Below are 17,251 nucleotides of genomic sequence, written 5' to 3'. Positions count from 1 at the left end.
TTAAGCATTGTGTTACATCAATTTTATTTCATCCATTAATCCATCTTCATCCGGTTATCCAGAGTCGGGTCGCGGGAGCAGCAGCTCCAGCTGCAAAATGATGTATGGTGTTGGTATAATCTGTGGTATAAATGCAAAAATGAATAAATTGATTAAATCATAATAAATACTAGAAAAAACTAGTATACTAGAATCATATACTTTATTGTACCACAACACAATAAACACAAAATGCATCAAATAATTGGCATGCATAGATGATACATGAATGACATACAGCAAAGGGCCACAGGTCTGAGCCAAACCCGGGTCTGCTGCGTTGAGGAGTAAACCTCTATATATGGGCGCCCACTCTACCAACTGAGCTATCCGGGCGCCCGAGTAATTTAATACATTTACTCAAGTACTTCACTTTCATGTATTTTACCTGACTCTTTTCATATTATGCTACTTTATACTTCTACTCGACTACATTTCAATGAGAAACACTTTTTAATTCACTACATGTATTTTATGAGTTACTTTGCAGATTCAGAGTATTGATAAAAACATAATCAACAAATAATATATGATACATTATTAAAGATTAAGCTACACAACAGAGTATAAGGTCATAAAAATAACTTTTACCAGCTACACCATTATAGTGATACGTAGGCTTACATTAATCCATCAATAATTATAATCCAATTAGGCCTATAGCCTACATCAGAGATCTTTAACAGGGGGTCCGGGACCCCTAGGGGGTCCTCAGAGTCACTGCAGGGGGGGTCTCCAAATTATTGTTCATTTTTGAACGTTTTTTTCATTACATTAAAATGTCTTAACATGAATCCAACATATTATTAGCAAATATAAATCCCCTCTGCGTACTGGTCTATAGGTAAGGTAGTCACTAAGGCAGCCATCCACAGATACAGCTAACAAGGATTCGCTGTGCCAACAATTATTATTTTAATAGCTTAGTATTCTATACAAAAAAGATGTGTATAAAGGCTGTAGGCCGCCCTACATGTTTTTGTAGGCCCAGTTTAATATGCAACTTAATGGTATACAATATATATAGTAGGGGGTCCCTGGTCCATCTCTCTTTCAGTTAAGGGGTCCTTGGTTTAAAAAACGTTTAAGACCCCAGGCCTACATGATTCAGAAATGGGCCATACAGCATAATGAGTACTTTTACTAACTTTAGGTAGCCTACTTTAAATACATTTTGATGCTCAACGTTTGTACTTTTAACTTAGTAAAAGTAACAGTAGTTTTACACTGTAGTAAAAATAACCTCTAAATACTACTTCCACCACTGCCGGTATGCCAATACTTTGTTTTATTTTTGAAACAAACCCAGCATAACATCCGGTACGGTCTTGACTGTCGCTAGCTTGTCGTTCGCTTTGGGACGAAGCTGTGGGTGTTGACATGTCAGTGTCACTTGGTCAGCTGATTGCGGGTCTTAAAGCTTCTTGGCTAATCCTGCTAGCCAGCTTAGTTAGCTTAGCCTAGCTGGATGTTTGTTTTTGTTAACGTTACTCCATAGATACCTATTAACGTAGTCCGAAACTTCTTAAAAATCTGAATATTTTTTTACGTATTTTAAACTACTCTACAGTCGCCACCGGATCGTTTTGCGGCCTGAAGTTGCCGTTAGTGAGGCAGTAATTATTGTGGCAGGGAGGGAAGGGTGAAGTTGTTCTCCGTGTATCTGCATTGCAGCCCGGTGCTGCTGATGGAATTCAAACACACAACAATGGCGACTCCCAGTCCTAACAACTCAACAACATCTAGCAGCCACAACAGCAGCAATAACGCAGGATCTGCACCACACCACCATAACCAATCCCAATCTCAGCACATTACTACAATGAGCAGCATGCAGGGTAAGTGTAGGTAATGTACAAATATCTGCTTGTAGCTGGGAGCTTCCATTCTGCTGCAGTGAAGGTTAACGTTAGCAGGACTAGCCGTGGGAGGCTCAGGCTACTCCCAGGAAATAAAAGAAATATTCCCAAGGGAACGGAACCAGCATTTTATTTTTCCCCAAGAGGAACGTGCTGATTTGTCAATTGTCATCATTAATTGGAATATTAATTATTTTCGTACGAAATGCATTTAACGTCTTATTACCATTTTGACATTTTGTGTTGTCACATTCTGTTCTCTCTTGTCTGGGGGGGAAATCTCGCCAAACTCCGTTCCGAAAAATGACAATTTAATGTCGGAACTATGGCTACATATGTTATAGAAGCATATTGTAAAATCTTTCTTTTTTTTTTTTTAAATCTTTTAAACCGTAAAGATGCACTATTCATTACATTACATAGATGTAACCAGTGTGTCATCGTGTATTTGAACTGCAGCTCCCTTGACATTCATGCGTCTTCCACACAAATACAGTGGATTGCACTTCACTTCTCACTCTGTCAGTGTGAAATTATGCCGAATGGATCAAAATACTTTCACCGTTAAGAAAGGATGTGAACCCATGCTCAATTGGGTGTTTGTGGTTGGCAATATGCAAAATCATTGAATTGATTGTAAAGATTGATGGGCTTCCATCCATTAACAACAACATTTGCAACATTATCAAGCATTAGTGAGTACATGTAACTACTTGTATGGAGTGAGAAACCTGCTCTGGGCTTTTGAGGACTTCTGCACAGAAATATCTAAACCAGTCTCTTTGCTCCAAACCCATCTAAATAAAATGCTCATATAATAGTGCTGTATTTCTGTTCAAACAATGTCTCATTTTAACTTTCAGAGTCCAACACCTGCTGGAGATGTCAGAGTGAAACAGGTAGCTACACACTTTATTGATTTCGTAGAGTGGAATAAGCAGTTAAATTAGAAATCCAATTAGAAGTTTACATTTGCAAAACAAGATGATAAGTTCTGGGAAGCAAAATGCATAAAAGATAACCTCCACAGATCAGATTTTCATACATGATTAAGGTTTTATCTAGCCGTTCAGTATTGAATGATGTTTAATTCAGTTTGTGTAGTAAGCACTTTGGTTGATTTATTTTTGGATTTAACTTTCACCTGATGGTTTAATGAATTAATACAGTTAGATTTAGAACTGAGATGCATGCTGATTTTGTTACCCATGGTTCTCCTCTTTACACAGTAAGAGATGCTACTTTAATACATCCTAACAGTAATAATAACCCAGGCTTTAAAGGTCCAGTGTGTAGCGTGTTTAGTTGTTCATTATCAAAATCTGTATCGCCCGTTTTCATGAATATTTACCACCACCATCAATTCCAAGTATTCATTTTGGCTTGAAATTTGGCCCCGGCAAGTTTGAAGAAGGAAACACGGAGGACCACACGTATTCAAAATCCAAATTTCAGGAAAAGGAGTCTTCTTCTTCGCCCAGAAAAAGAAAACTGATATTGAAAAGAGCAAGAGACCGGCTTTTTGAAGCGTGAAGGCTACCGTAGCTGTAATACGTACTTTTGAACTGCGTGGCGCGAGAGAGTTGATTGCGATGTATGATCTCAACGCTAGATGGGAGAAATTCCTACACATTGGACCTTTAAATGCTTTGATTTATTTGATTTTCTAATCTTATCAGGTATCTAATACTTAGCCCTGTTGTATAATCCTGTGCTTTAATTCACATTTCCCTGACCATGTTTCACCTTTTACTTTACTGCTGCTAACTAATGATTTCTAACTCCTGACATGATGCTGAATGATGGTGAGCTATCCCAAGAAAATGTTTATTAAACTGTAATGTGTTTTTCCACGATGGTAATCCATACTCATTTGTAGATCCCTTTTTTATTTTTGTTTCATCTGCAGTTCATTTTGCCTCCTTTTTTTTTTTTTGCTGTTCCACTGACTGACATACTTCACCAAACTCCTAGTTGTTTCATAAATGCGGGTGCATGCTAATGCATTACCCTCCAGATGATGCATTTAACCTGCGATAGATGTGTGACATGTCAGCAAAGCAAGGCCAATTTCTGTGATTACTTGTCGACCCCAAAAACTGCAGGATTCTTCTTAGTCCTGGTTTGTTGGGTGAAACGGACGCCTTTTTTTTTCTTGCAGGAAGAGGTGGATTTAGAAGAGGGAGGTAACATTAGGTCTAACTAACAAAGCAGTCTCCCTTGGAGACGACGTAACAAGCTGGCAAAGTGAAGGTGAAATATGAAGAAAATAAAAGCTGTCTTCTCACCTCTAGGGTTTCAGATAAACCTGTCTGGAGCTCTCCCAAGTAAGCCAAACCTCTTTTGCTTCAGCACCAACAGTTCTCATCCCTTTGTTTCCGCCTGACAGTCTGGTATGGGGGAGTCTGTCCTGCTGTTCTCAACTAATCCAAGTCAAGACTTCTGATGGGTTCAAGTAGGCTTGTGCCGGTAGCTAATAGCTCAGTGCTTAACATGACTTCCTCAGATAACAGGATATGATAAAGCTGCAGCATTTATGGAATTTTTTAATCAGTGTTACTTAGAGTTTTTTTTTTTTTTTTTAATAAATCCCTTATCACATCAGCTACCTACTGCAGAATGAATCTGCTTCCTAAAAAGTGCAGTTTGGTTTCCTACTGATTAAGCAACTTCTTGCTGAAAACGATTACAGGCAAGTTGTATTTGCTCTCATCGGCACAAGCCTAAAATTCCGAGCTTCCATTGATATTTTGGCACAAGATCCTTCTGAACTGATTTTTACTGTCCGTCCTCGGTGTGATAGAAGAATCCTCCCAACTTCACTGTGTTTTCATTAATTCAATTCCCACTTAAATACTGTAATGGAGGCTCTCCCTAACTGGTTTTCAGTGTGCAACTAACAAGCAAAAGTAGTGCCTGTAGTGTTGTCACATTACCTTTGTTTTCAACCGGTTTGTCTTTCTTTTTTTTTTTAATTGGCATGGGTGCACCTGAGCATAGCACTTGCTTGTCGAGACAGGGTACACACACTCCAGAGTTGTCATTTCAAGCGATGTTTTGCATTCAAGCCGATTGGAATTCAAGCGCACACATTCTTGTGGTATTTTGGGTGGAGCGCTGTCCTAGGATTGGAAGGTGAAATCAAAGCAGTTGGCCTTGAGAAGCATGTCATTTATTAAGTGGTTTCTTTTTCCCTTTTTATTTTGTGTTTATGTGTGGGTTGGTGTGTGTGTGTGAGATCTGTGAATGTAGGTGGTTGGGATTTTAGCAGCATGCTACGGTTCTGTTTCTGCATCAAATATAGGATTTGCAGATATGACTAAGAAAGTGGGGAATTTGGTTCTACTGAAATCTTCAGCGCAGCTGAATGTGTTAGGCTGTTGCTGAACAGGTGACACCGATAAGATCGGGTCGGGCGATATGACAATTTATACACTGAGATGATATACATTTTCAACTGTCATAGTCATCATATCGCAAATCAGAGAGCAGGATGAATAGTAGAATTCCAAAGGTTTCTCAAATATGGAAAGCACTATAAAAATGTAGAAATATATCGTGATAGAAAATCACCCACTCTTAAGGCCTTTACACACTGGGTGCGTGAGGAATAAAAGACACGAAAATGGTAAATGCTCGCCTGCATCAAACTGTAACGGGAGCGATTCAAATTTGCGAGAGTCGTTCAATAAAAGGTTTGAATATTTGTGCCAGCTCATCTACCACGGCCGGTTAGGATGTCGGTGGGACAGTTTGAAGTCCTTCTCGGGATGCTGCTCAAGCGAAGTATTCATGTTCTGGGTAAAAGTACCCATGCCAAAAACAACAAACAAACAAATCTATTGACGTGCAAATTATTGGCACTGGTGTGTAAATGCCTTAAGACTGAAATTATAAATCTAGTAATTGTATTAAAGTCATAATATAAACAGCTTTTTTGAAAGCCTGACAACATCCATTGGTTCTTTAAATGCTGATTAATGTATAGTACAATAGTCTTATTCTACATTTTTGTTATTGTTAAGAAACTCCATAAAAAGACCAAAACTAGTTATGTTTTGGTCTATCTGTGGCTCATTGGTTCCTTCTATAGACAAATCTCAAGGAACACCTCACAAATGTATAGTTACACTTCAAAACAAAAACTCATTCATTTTCTAAAACGGCTGGTCACTGTAGTTTTAAGCAAACAAACCGGAGTAAATAGTTCTTTAGTTGGGAACTATTTTCAGTGACGGATTATTCCACATGTGGTGCTCTAGTGAGTATTTGTGGCAGCAGGACGGTGTATGTGGGATTGAGTCAAAATAAAGTACAGTGTGTGTTCATGGTAATGAAGGAACATGTCACCCAGGGCCACAGTGTGGCTCATTGATGTGTTTTTAACAACAATGGAGCTCTATGGCACAGAGGAAGAAGATATACTGTAGCAGGCTGTGATACACACACACACACACACACACACACACACACACACACACACTACTTGTTAATAAATACATTCATTGTTGGTTTTGGTCTTTTAATGAGATTTGTTGACAATACGAAAAAAAAAGAAAAAAAACTATATTACCAGACTTATAAATGGCTCATAGGTGAGTATATTTATGGAAATATGACAGCAAATTTGGAATTTATTTTGTAAAACATCCATATATGGTGATGCAGAAGTTGCCACTTCTTATCCCCTTGTTTTATGGAAAGCATGACATCCATGGATTTGAGTACATTTGGATAAACTTGCTTGTCTCCTCACTCCCTCTGTTATCTCATTTTATGGTTTGGGTTGGTTTTGTCATTCTGACCTTCCATGTGGGGTGAGTTTGCTTCCAGTCTTGCTCAATCCTCAACATGTGTTGCTTGAATTAACATCTGATCACGTTACCATTTATTTTGTTTTCCCTGCTCAGGTAAACGCAAAGCTCTGAAGCTGAACTTTGCCAACCCTCCGATCAAACCTGCGACTAGATTCACACTGAACACGGCCGGGCCGCCCTTTCAAAACCCTCACATGTGAGTAAACCTTCCAACTGTTATCATGTCAGTCCTGGAAAAAAATGATTCCCAGACTTACTACATTTAGATATTTTGCTTGTTTCTGTCTCTTTACACTCACGCAACACTTCTGGTTTTGGGCAGAGAGAGGCTGAGAACACACAGTATCGAGTCATCAGGAAAGTTGAAGATCTCCCCGGAGCAGCACTGGGACTTCACAGCCGAGGATCTCAAAGATTTGGGCGAGATCGGCCGCGGGGCTTACGGCTCCGTCAATAAGATGGTGCACAAGCCGAGTAACCAGATCATGGCGGTCAAGGTAATTTACCTTTTTTTTTTTTTAACGATCTATAGATATCCAGGCGCATATTTTATGTCGACTACGTGTCTTTGTTTAATCTGCATGTTGTGTTTGTCGTTTCACAGAGAATTCGGTCAACAGTCGACGAAAAGGAACAGAAGCAGCTGCTGATGGACCTTGACGTGGTCATGAGAAGTAGCGATTGTCCCTACATCGTGCAGTTTTATGGCGCTCTGTTCAGAGAGGTGACACCAACTTTCATTTCATCATTAAAGTGATGTATTTGAATGTCTCAAACTCACGACTGACCTTCTTGCGTTTTTCAGGGCGACTGTTGGATTTGTATGGAACTTATGGCTACCTCGTTAGACAAATTTTACAAATTTGTATATTGCTCATTAGACGACGTGATTCCAGAGGAAATATTAGGGAAAATAACATTAGCGGTAAGTCCTCCTGACGATCCTGTCCCACGTTTCATAAATAACGATGCCGGATTTTCAACTCCAGCTGCTAAACCCTTCTCCGTGTTTTGCAGACTGTGAAGGCCCTTAACCACTTAAAAGAAAACTTGAAAATAATACACAGAGGTAAGAAGATACCTAATCTTATTATCTCCAACCTGATTTTGCAGACCTTCGGGTGTCTTTTTAACCGCCCGTTTCTCTTCACCCTCCTTCAGACATAAAGCCGTCAAACATCCTCCTGGACAGGAACGGCAACATAAAGCTGTGTGACTTTGGCATCAGCGGTCAGCTGGTGGACTCCATCGCCAAAACCCGAGACGCAGGCTGCAGACCCTACATGGCAGTAAGTTACACTGAGCTTGTGGCAAAGTGGACGGTCACAACAGGTTTCTGAGAGATAAGCACATCCAGCTTTTTTCTATTGAACTTCATGAGAAACCAGGAACGTGATGCTGAAACCTAGTCTCGCATCGCCAGACCTATCTCCACAGCGCTGTGGAGTAAGGTCTGGCTACACCACACATACATTTTTTTAAACCAACCACAATTGTCTTGGGCGGCGCTAAGCTTCGGACACACGCTCTGCAAAATACTCTCAGCAAGCAGCTTGTTTTGGTGGAATATGCCACATACAATATTTAATGAAGGTAACTGTTCACACAATACAGTAACGTGAGCTGTTAGCTGGATACGTGCTTAAACTTCATTTGCTCTTACCAGTGTATCACCCTGTGTATCCTGTCCAGAACAAATCTCCGCCAATCGGTCCCAAAACGTCCCAGTTAGATTATAAATGCCGTAAACATATTCTTTGTAAGTCTTTACAGTCATTCACCGTATGCAGGCCTGCCTTATTGCACGATCCAAATTTCCTTCAAAACCTGCCATTGTCAGCGTGTAGCTTGCTAGCTCAGAGTTTGTTGGTTTCCTGATGCGAACAGAGTTTCAGAACGGCAACAGTCTGACGCCCCGGATGTCTGATCCTGGAAATGTACTTCCATTGATCCAGACTAGCTGAAAGTTAGCTAGCTGAAGTTGACCAGCAGGACAAAAACAACAACAACATTGTGGAACTCTTCCTAAAGATCGTGTAGTGCACAGGGACAGTGGTAGAGGTTTGATCAACAATGGGTCTCCAAAGTAAAAGGCTCTCCTGAATGTTGCTTCTGCAACTGTATTCTGTATGTAAATCCCATAACTCAGTAAAATAGGAAAGAGATATAAATCAGGGCAGGCGTCTTGACTCGTCTGCTGACACAGGACAGTAGTTATATTTTGGAGTGTGTGTATAAGATAATTCCTCATAAATGACTAAGACCTGTTAGAAAAGGGACATCAAGACATGTCTGACCTTAAAAGCTCCAGTAGATTGGTTGGTTGTAATGCATCAATAGTAATTTTTTTTATTTATATAGCACATTTAAAAACAGTTGACCCAAAGTGCTTTACAGGTATATAGGAATCTCTATGTTCTATTAGCATTTAATATATATATATATATATATATATATATATATATATATATATATATATATATATATATATATATATATATATATATTTTTTTTTTTTTTTTAGACCTTCACAGTCGAAATGTCTTGGGTATCGTACGATATCATATCGGGTGATATGATACTAGCTTTAAAAATGCAAAAGCTTCCTAGTGCAAGAGTCTTGAAATGCCAACGGTAGTGAGTGTTTGATGACTGAGCCAGAAAGTGAGTTTTAAAAGGCCCGAAATCTTGATCAGCAATACTGGATTGAGTGCTTATGGTGCTTTTAGTGCCGTGGAGCAGGAATAATCTCATTACCCATTGTATCTTAATTCCATTAACTGACCGGTGTTGCATTGGAAAAGGAAACTTTCTTCATGACTGCGACAATTTCCCAATATTGCCAAGCAGACAGACTGATAAATGATTTCACTCACATTTTACGTCTCTGTTAAGGGCTGCAACTAATGATAATGATTTTTTTTTTTTTTTTCTCACTATTGATTAAATGAGGACTTTCATATAGTTTAGGGGCTGGTGAAAAAGCATGGTCAAAGTTGAAGCAACAGAGACTGAAATATCCAGACTTTTAGTCCCTAATATGGGTCAACCTCCAAAAACACTTGATCCTTCCTTTCCCATAATGCAACTCGACGGAGGCTTATCATCTATGCCCGGTAAAAATTGGAAACGGTCAAGCTCACATGACATCACTCTGATGTCATCAGCGTCATTTCTTTCCGGATTTTAGGAAGCTCCTTCAGAGTCACAGATGACATTTGTACAACTGTTAGCAGTTAGCACTCGCCATGACGGGTACACTTGATGTGTAACAATGCCAAATCTTGCTGTGTAAAATCGAGGGAGTTCACCTTTTAATAAAAAGACAATTATCAATAGAATCATTGATTATATGAATTATTTATTATTTCGGTTATTCTATAATCTCCATAGAAACACCCAGAAATCCAACAAAACTAAATGAAACTAAATACTTCCAATCCTAGTAACTTTCCATTTTAATGAAATCACTTCATAACTCTTATTATTATTATTATTATTATTATTATTATTATTATTATTATTATTTTAGATTTTTTTGAAAGTCAACAGAGACGTACACATTTTCAACTCATCATTAAGGTCATTCCATATTTTAACCCTCTAAACTGAAACACATCTCCATTTTACATTAGTCCTCGCTTCACCGGTTTCAAAGATAGAGAACCATCTGAAATTATATTTACCTACTCTTAATAAAAAATAAAAATACAAAAAAATGATTGAATGTCCAAAAAAAATTTCCTATTTTGACAAACATCCCAAGATAATCAATGACATCTCTACTGCTTGTTAATGAGGTGTGTGTGTGTGTGTGTGTGTGTGTGTGTGTGTGTGTGTGTGTGTGTGTGTGTGTGTGTGTGTGTGTGTGTGTGTGTGTGTGTGTGTGTGTGTGTGTGTGTGTGTGTGTGTGTGTGTGTGTGTGTGTACATAACCTCACTGGAGAGCACCAAATGCTTGGCGGTTCAAAGAGGTGATCTCAGCATGTCATCATCACTCGAGGTTATTTTCTGGCGTGGGGTTACTCCCTACTCCCCTTTTCTCCTCTCAGCCCCTGTGGTCTCTCCAGTTTCCATTCTAAATTTGGTGAGGCACTATCAGGACCCAGCGGCACATACACACGCGCTCTGTCCTCTGACAGGCCAAGGCAGGAAGCTTCATTCATAAACGAGGTTTCACTGCGGAGCTTCCCACGGCTGTGAGCTCAGGCGGCAGGAATCTCAGCTGCAGTTTCTTGTTTCCAGCTTGCAGACTCTCTCCAGGTGTTTGATCACTGCACTGCTGGTTACAGCAGGTTTAATGACGTAGAAAAACTGACCTCAGGACAGCTGGGGAGGCTGACGTATTGTTTGGGTATGTGGCTACAATAGAGAGTATAAACAACACAATCTTTACCTTGGGCGACATTCGGTGTTGGATGAGTAATTTAGATTTTTACAGAAACGGTAGCTCTTATTCACAACTCTTTGTGGTTATGATGATTATTGGCTATAATGCTGTTTAGGGCTTTGCAGTTTGGGCCATTTCTTCACTGTTTTTTTGCTTTTTGCTCGGAGGTTTCGCCGTAGAGCTCCCCCTACAGCTTTGGAATAGATATTTGGCAGCTCCTATGTTTACTTGTGTCTGACTACTCACTCGGTCAGTCTGCAGTTTCCTCTTTCTTTGTTCCTCCGACAATGCTTTCCTCGCTTTCTGCTTCTTTTTTGCCGGCTCAGCCATGACGATAGTGTCAAACACTCCATCGCTACCTTGTTAGCCGGTTCCTGAATGGGCGTATGTGTGCAGTGCCGTGAAGCAATTAGATACATCGCGAGACCTGATATCACGTGATACTTCCTGATGCTGAGGCCGGCGGCTCGCCGGCCGAAAGCTGCAAGGGTGGTTTTTCCTCTCACAGGCGCTAGGGGGGAGCGAGGCGACCACCATTCAACCTGAAAAAGTCATATAACCATTCCAATGACTCCGAAGCTGTTCAGTTAAGGCAAATTAAGCTAAAAAAAACTGCATAGTTCCCCTTTTAACTAAAGATTCTTATCATTATTTTGATTAAACAGTTAATCATTAAGACTATCAAGTGCCAAAAATTAGCCCAAAGTGTCTCCTTGTAGTTGCTTAGTTATAACAACAATTTAATGTAGTTGCAATGTTCAGTTCATAATGATAAGAGATAGAAAAGAAAATGCAAATTGCAAATATCTTACTTTTAGATTACTTAAAACAATAATTGACGATTAAAACTGCTGTCTAATTGTTTCCCCACTAATGTTGTGTATAGAGGGTTTTCACGGCGCGTCATCAGACCCGAAGTCGCCATGTTTGAGGTACTCCGCATCACAACAAAGCATAGGCACTGAACTAGATCCCGACCGGCGTCAAGGAAAATGGTTAATTATTGCCGTGTTTTAGGTTGTACCAATAGGTCAGACCGAGAAAAACATTTGGAATATTATCAACTTCCAAAAGTTATTAAAAACCAGGGAGAGGAATGCCAGAAGTTATCAGAGGAAAGGAGGCGCTTGTGGTTGGCAAAGCTCAACCAGGATCTACGAGGGAAAACTCTGTCTTGTTCGGTCTTTGAAATGGAAAAAAACAACTATTGAGAGTCACTTGGCTACACCTTGAGTATCACAATGATATCATACAGTTAAGGTTAGGTTGATTAAAGACGTTATTGCATTACTTACTTTGGCCTTCACAACACATTGGTCGTTAATGACTTGGTACTGGGTCTCCCTCACCCATCCACACACCATCTGGTTATAAGCCTCCAAACTTTTGTAGGATTTAAGGTCTTCCGCTGTGTATGGGCTCGGCAAGAAAACCATGTAGTTGACTATATTGGGATATGCAACTGAAGGAAGAATCACCGGGTCGCCATGGATCCAAGAAGAGGGAGCCAACTTGTACGGATCTGCACCGCCAGTAAACTGTAATTTCTCAAAATATCGCGCCATTTTTATGATCCAAGTCCTTCCATGCCTTTGCATCTTGGACGCGTTTTGATGAGCTTTTCTGTTGTTTAGACATAACGTATTAAAGTATCCAAAGTGCACAATACTCCATTACTCCATTCAGTTGTTTACACCGAGTGCCTCCAATATGGCCGCGCATCCAGGTTACCACCCAGAACGTGACGTCGGTGAAAACCCTCTATATGTGAAACAATGTATTTGCCATGCTTGTGCTGACTAAACACTTGCGGTCTTGGCAGATGTGAGCAGCCTCTCTGCAGTAGTCAGCTGCTGTTTCATAAAACCCATCAGTACTGCAGCACAGCATCCAAATCAAGCCTGCAAATGGGCCAGCGAGGTGCTTCCTTCTCCCTGCACAGCAGCAGCAGATTCTCTGCAGCATTCAACACACTTCATCAGAACGTATGTTCTGGGGTTTGGGATGCACTGTAGGGCAGGCTGTAAATGACAGAAATAGGCAGACGTGATCTTGTGAGGCAAGGCAGCTTTAATTGTATAACACATTTTAGCAACAAGGCAATTCAAAGTTTTTTTCTCATTAAGCACTAAAGAGCAATTTAAAACTTTTGTTAAAGAGAATATAAAAACAGCTAAAATAGAATAAGACAGGTATGAAAATCAAGAATAAAAGTTACAGTGCATTGTAAGAAATGAACAATTACATTATAGGCAGCATTAAACAGAAAAGTCTTCAGCCTTGATTTTAAATAAGTGAGAGTTGCAGAGGGCCTGCAGTTTTCTGGGAGTTTGTTCCAGATATGTGGTGCACAAAAACTGAACTCTGCTTTTCTATGTTTAGTTGTGATTCTGGGGACAGAAAGCAGAGCTGTCCCAGACGACCTGAGAGGTCTGGGTGCTTCATAATGCAGCAGCAGATCGGAAATGTATTTTCTGAGGCATGCAGAGTCATGCTGCAGTACTGACAGGCAGGAATGAGGGAACTTGCTACTCATGTGTGAGCTGCACAGCTGCTGATGGCATCTTGTCGTGCAGGTGATAACATGCCCAGGGGTGATGAGCTGTCTTGGTATTCTCAGGGGCGAGTATGGAGAGCAGTGGGTTTGTTTTGACCCAGTTTGGGCATGAACACCTGTTTCTTTCTCATAATGTAGTCTGAAAAACAACAAACATTTTAGGTGCACAGGCTTTAAAATTGAACACTTTTCACATCATAAACTCCAGGTAAAATCTTACGCATGATAAGTTGTTTACATGCACCTTCGTACTTTCCAAGTGTATTAGTTTTCTAAAGATTGGCAGATGAATCCCTGTGGAGCTTTCTTCTGTTAATGCTGAGAAAGGCTTTAAATTAAACACACATTCACTGATTTTATAGATTCAATCTCGTATATGTGCAATAAAAGTCCAAGAAGCCTTATATATCCAAGGTAGATATAACGAGGTCAAGTTTTCGGTTTGTTTGCGGTCCATCAGCGGGATTACGGAAAAACTACTGGCCCCGATTTCCATGAAACTTGGGAAGGGTGTAGCATGGGCCAAGAAAGAACCCATTACATTTTGGAGCAGATCCGAATCATGGGGCGGATACACAAATTATTTTTCACTTTCCTTAACATTGCGAGATAGGGCATGGCCGCGGCGGAGCACTGTGCTCTGAGTGCCCTTCTAGTTACATCTGTATTACTCTCTTCTTATCCCACCAATGTGTTGATCAGTAAAGCACAAAGTTTAGCTGCAAAACTGTCAAACGGAAGCGCCATTTCTGTAATAATGTACATGCTGTGATGATGTTATTGATTTTAAGCGTCTTATTGGCGCAAGAACATATTGGTGGATTATTTATTTTGCACACACTGTATTCTGGTCACCAAAAAGCACACATGGGCTTTAAGGATACATGAAACACTCATAGTATCTCTCTCTTTGAAATACAGTATGGATTTTATTTAACTGTCTACCTTTTCTTCTAAACTCAAATGTTAATCTGTTTCGGGTTTGATTTTCAGCCAGAGCGAATAGACCCGAGCGCGTCCAGGCAAGGCTACGACGTCCGCTCAGACGTTTGGAGTTTGGGAATCACACTGGTGAGTCTTAACTTGACACTCATGGTTAAAGATAAAATAAAATAGCCATCTAAAGTGCCTACCACCATCAGTAATTTGAGATTCTTAAAGAGCATGGAGAAAGACAGTCCTAACTGTTTTTACAGTTGCATTTTATAGTACATGATTTTTGTGCCCATCTTGTATACTTTAATAAATACAGTTGGACATCACATGGCATGGTTTCTCCCATGAAAGTGGGACACTTAGTTGGTACACATTCAATAATGTATGAATAATTGATGGCATTAACTGTGGAAAAATAGCACCTCTGCTCTTTTTCCCAGGAGGTTAATGTTTTTAGGTGGTCTTTATTTCCTCTACTGTAAAACACTGCTAAGAAAAACCCTGTATCCCTTTTTCCTAATGTTGTTTCACACCTGGTGTGTAGTTTGAGAACACCAGCTTGCCCTGATCATGTTACATGTATATATTGTGTTTCAGTATGAGCTGGCCACAGGGAGGTTCCCCTACCCAAAGTGGAACAGTGTGTTTGACCAGTTGACCCAGGTGGTGAGAGGAGACCCGCCACAACTCAGCAACTCGGACGAGAGGCGCTTCTCTCCCAAATTCATCTCCTTTGTCAACGTGTGGTAAAGAAACTGTTATGAATGCATTTTGCAGCAATATGTTACAGGTGTAAAAATGCAAAAAAAATAAATACTGTTTTTAATTGATATGATGTTGTAATTAGAGATGGTCCGATACAATTTTTTGCTTCCCGATACCGATTCTGATACCTGAACTTGCGTATCGGCCGATACCGAGTACCGATCCGATACCAGTGTGTCATATATTTTATTATGTTTTAAGAACTGTATACTACTATCCCTGTATGGATGTGATATTATTTCTATCTTTGTTGTCGGTCTGGCTCAGGTTAAACTCTTTGTGAAACATGAATGCCACAGAACGTTCTTTTATTCTGCAGTTTGAAAGTCAGTTATAACATAAAAAGAACAAACTACTTTAACGTAGAATTTCTTTAGGGCTTTATTACATGGTATCGGATTGGTGCATTAACTCCAGTACTTCCCGATACCAGCGTTTAGGCAGTATCGGAGCCGGTATCGGAACATCTCTAGTTGTAATGTCAGGAAATTGAACCTGTTAGGTTTCCAGTTGTTTCATGGAGTACAAACTACTGCTGCTGCTGCTTGCTCTTCTGTCCCCTGGTGGACAAATGGCTGAACTGCATCCTCCTGTAACACTTTTTATTTTGTCATCCTTTCTCAAGCCTTACAAAGGATGAGTCGAAAAGGCCAAAGTACAAAGAGCTACTGGTGAGTTCATCGTGAAGGCTACTGGCCTCTCTGTATACACTCATGAAATACCAAATGAAGGCTTAAAAATCTTTTAAACAAACTTGAATTCAGTCGTATTTTTTTTTTTTTCGTGTTATTTTGTAGGAGTTTGTATTGACTTACAACTTGACTTTTTTCTTTGTCCACTCCAGAAAGATCCGTTCATTCAGATGTACGAGGAGCGCTCGGTGGATGTAGCGAGTTACGTCTGCAGGCTCATGGATCAGATGCCAGCATCTCCCAGCTCACCTATGTATATGGACTGATAGCAGGCCAAGACAGAAATACATCAATAAATATACACCAGTCTGCAACAATAGATAGATACATACATAAATTAAAAAAAGACAACAATGTAAAACAAAACAAATCCTTGTGTAAATTTGCTTGGTCCCTTTATTGCAGTGTTAAAAGAGAATTGTAAAGCCTAAACAGCACCATTTGCAATAAAGGTGGTGTTCATTTCAGTCATGTCTGTATAATATATCAACACTTGTATTTCTCTCTTGTTCACAAACACACACCAACGCACATTAAGTCATGCAAGTATATTAGCAGCTGAATCAGTCAATCATATGGTCTTGATTCATCTTAATGAGGACACATCTCAGTGGTTAGTACAGTGATTTAAGAATAAAAAATAACGTGGAACTTGTATTTATAGAACCAAAATCGTTTGGAGATTCTGCAACTTACTGGAATCATGCTTTTTGTGAATTGTCCCACCTCTTCCATGTACGTAACTGAAAGCATTGTGTTTGGTATCATAATGGAACTTTGCTTCTCTGGGTATAAAGCAGTTTAAAAGTGTTGGTGGTCAGAATCATGTTAGACCTGCAGTCCAGTCAGTGCTGAGGGGCTGCTGTCTTCACTGTACTCTGGGCTATAGCTGATGTATGAATAAAGAAGGAGAAAGAAAAAGTGTGCGGTCTTTTTTTTTTTTGTGAATCTGTCATAGTACAAGCTTGTTATTCCATCTAGAACCAATCAATTAAATAAAAACCTGGTGTATTCAGTCTTATTTAACTCTAAGCTGCTGTATGACAAATCATTTGACACCAAGACAAACCTATTATACATCTGACTCAATTTCTGTGAAGAAGAGGTCAAACTGATGACTCGTAATGTGAAGATATGCAGCAAATGGGTATTAGGAGTGTTTGCTAGGCCAACATTATGTGGACACTTAAGTAAGTC

The 17,251-nt window shown here is 39.8% G+C and overlaps 1 protein-coding gene across 2 annotated transcripts; it reads left to right on the top strand.

The window, feature by feature from the left end:
• The first annotated feature begins 1,410 nt into the window (after positions 1 to 1,410).
• map2k4a (mitogen-activated protein kinase kinase 4a) lies at positions 1,411 to 16,975 on the top strand. 2 transcript variants are annotated; one of them, XM_078269055.1, is made up of 13 exons: positions 1,411 to 1,877; positions 2,762 to 2,797; positions 4,193 to 4,225; positions 6,809 to 6,911; positions 7,038 to 7,212; positions 7,320 to 7,439; positions 7,521 to 7,640; positions 7,733 to 7,784; positions 7,877 to 8,004; positions 14,655 to 14,732; positions 15,195 to 15,343; positions 15,988 to 16,033; positions 16,207 to 16,975. In XM_078269055.1, the coding sequence occupies exons 1-13, from the start codon at positions 1,727 to 1,729 to the stop codon at positions 16,318 to 16,320; spliced, it is 1,305 nt and encodes a 434-aa protein (XP_078125181.1). In that variant the 5' UTR covers positions 1,411 to 1,726; the 3' UTR covers positions 16,321 to 16,975. The 2 variants fall into 2 exon arrangements, with proteins under 2 accessions (XP_078125181.1, XP_078125182.1); XM_078269056.1 differs by lacking the exon at positions 4,193 to 4,225.
• Positions 16,976 to 17,251: the final 276 nt, after the last annotated feature.

The sequence above is a fragment of the Sander vitreus genome, chromosome 15 (genome assembly GCF_031162955.1).
Source record: "Sander vitreus isolate 19-12246 chromosome 15, sanVit1, whole genome shotgun sequence".
Lineage (NCBI taxonomy): Eukaryota > Metazoa > Chordata > Actinopteri > Perciformes > Percidae > Sander > Sander vitreus.
The sequence above is the reverse complement of the archived record's forward strand: the minus strand, read 5'-3'. Positions and strand labels throughout refer to the sequence as shown.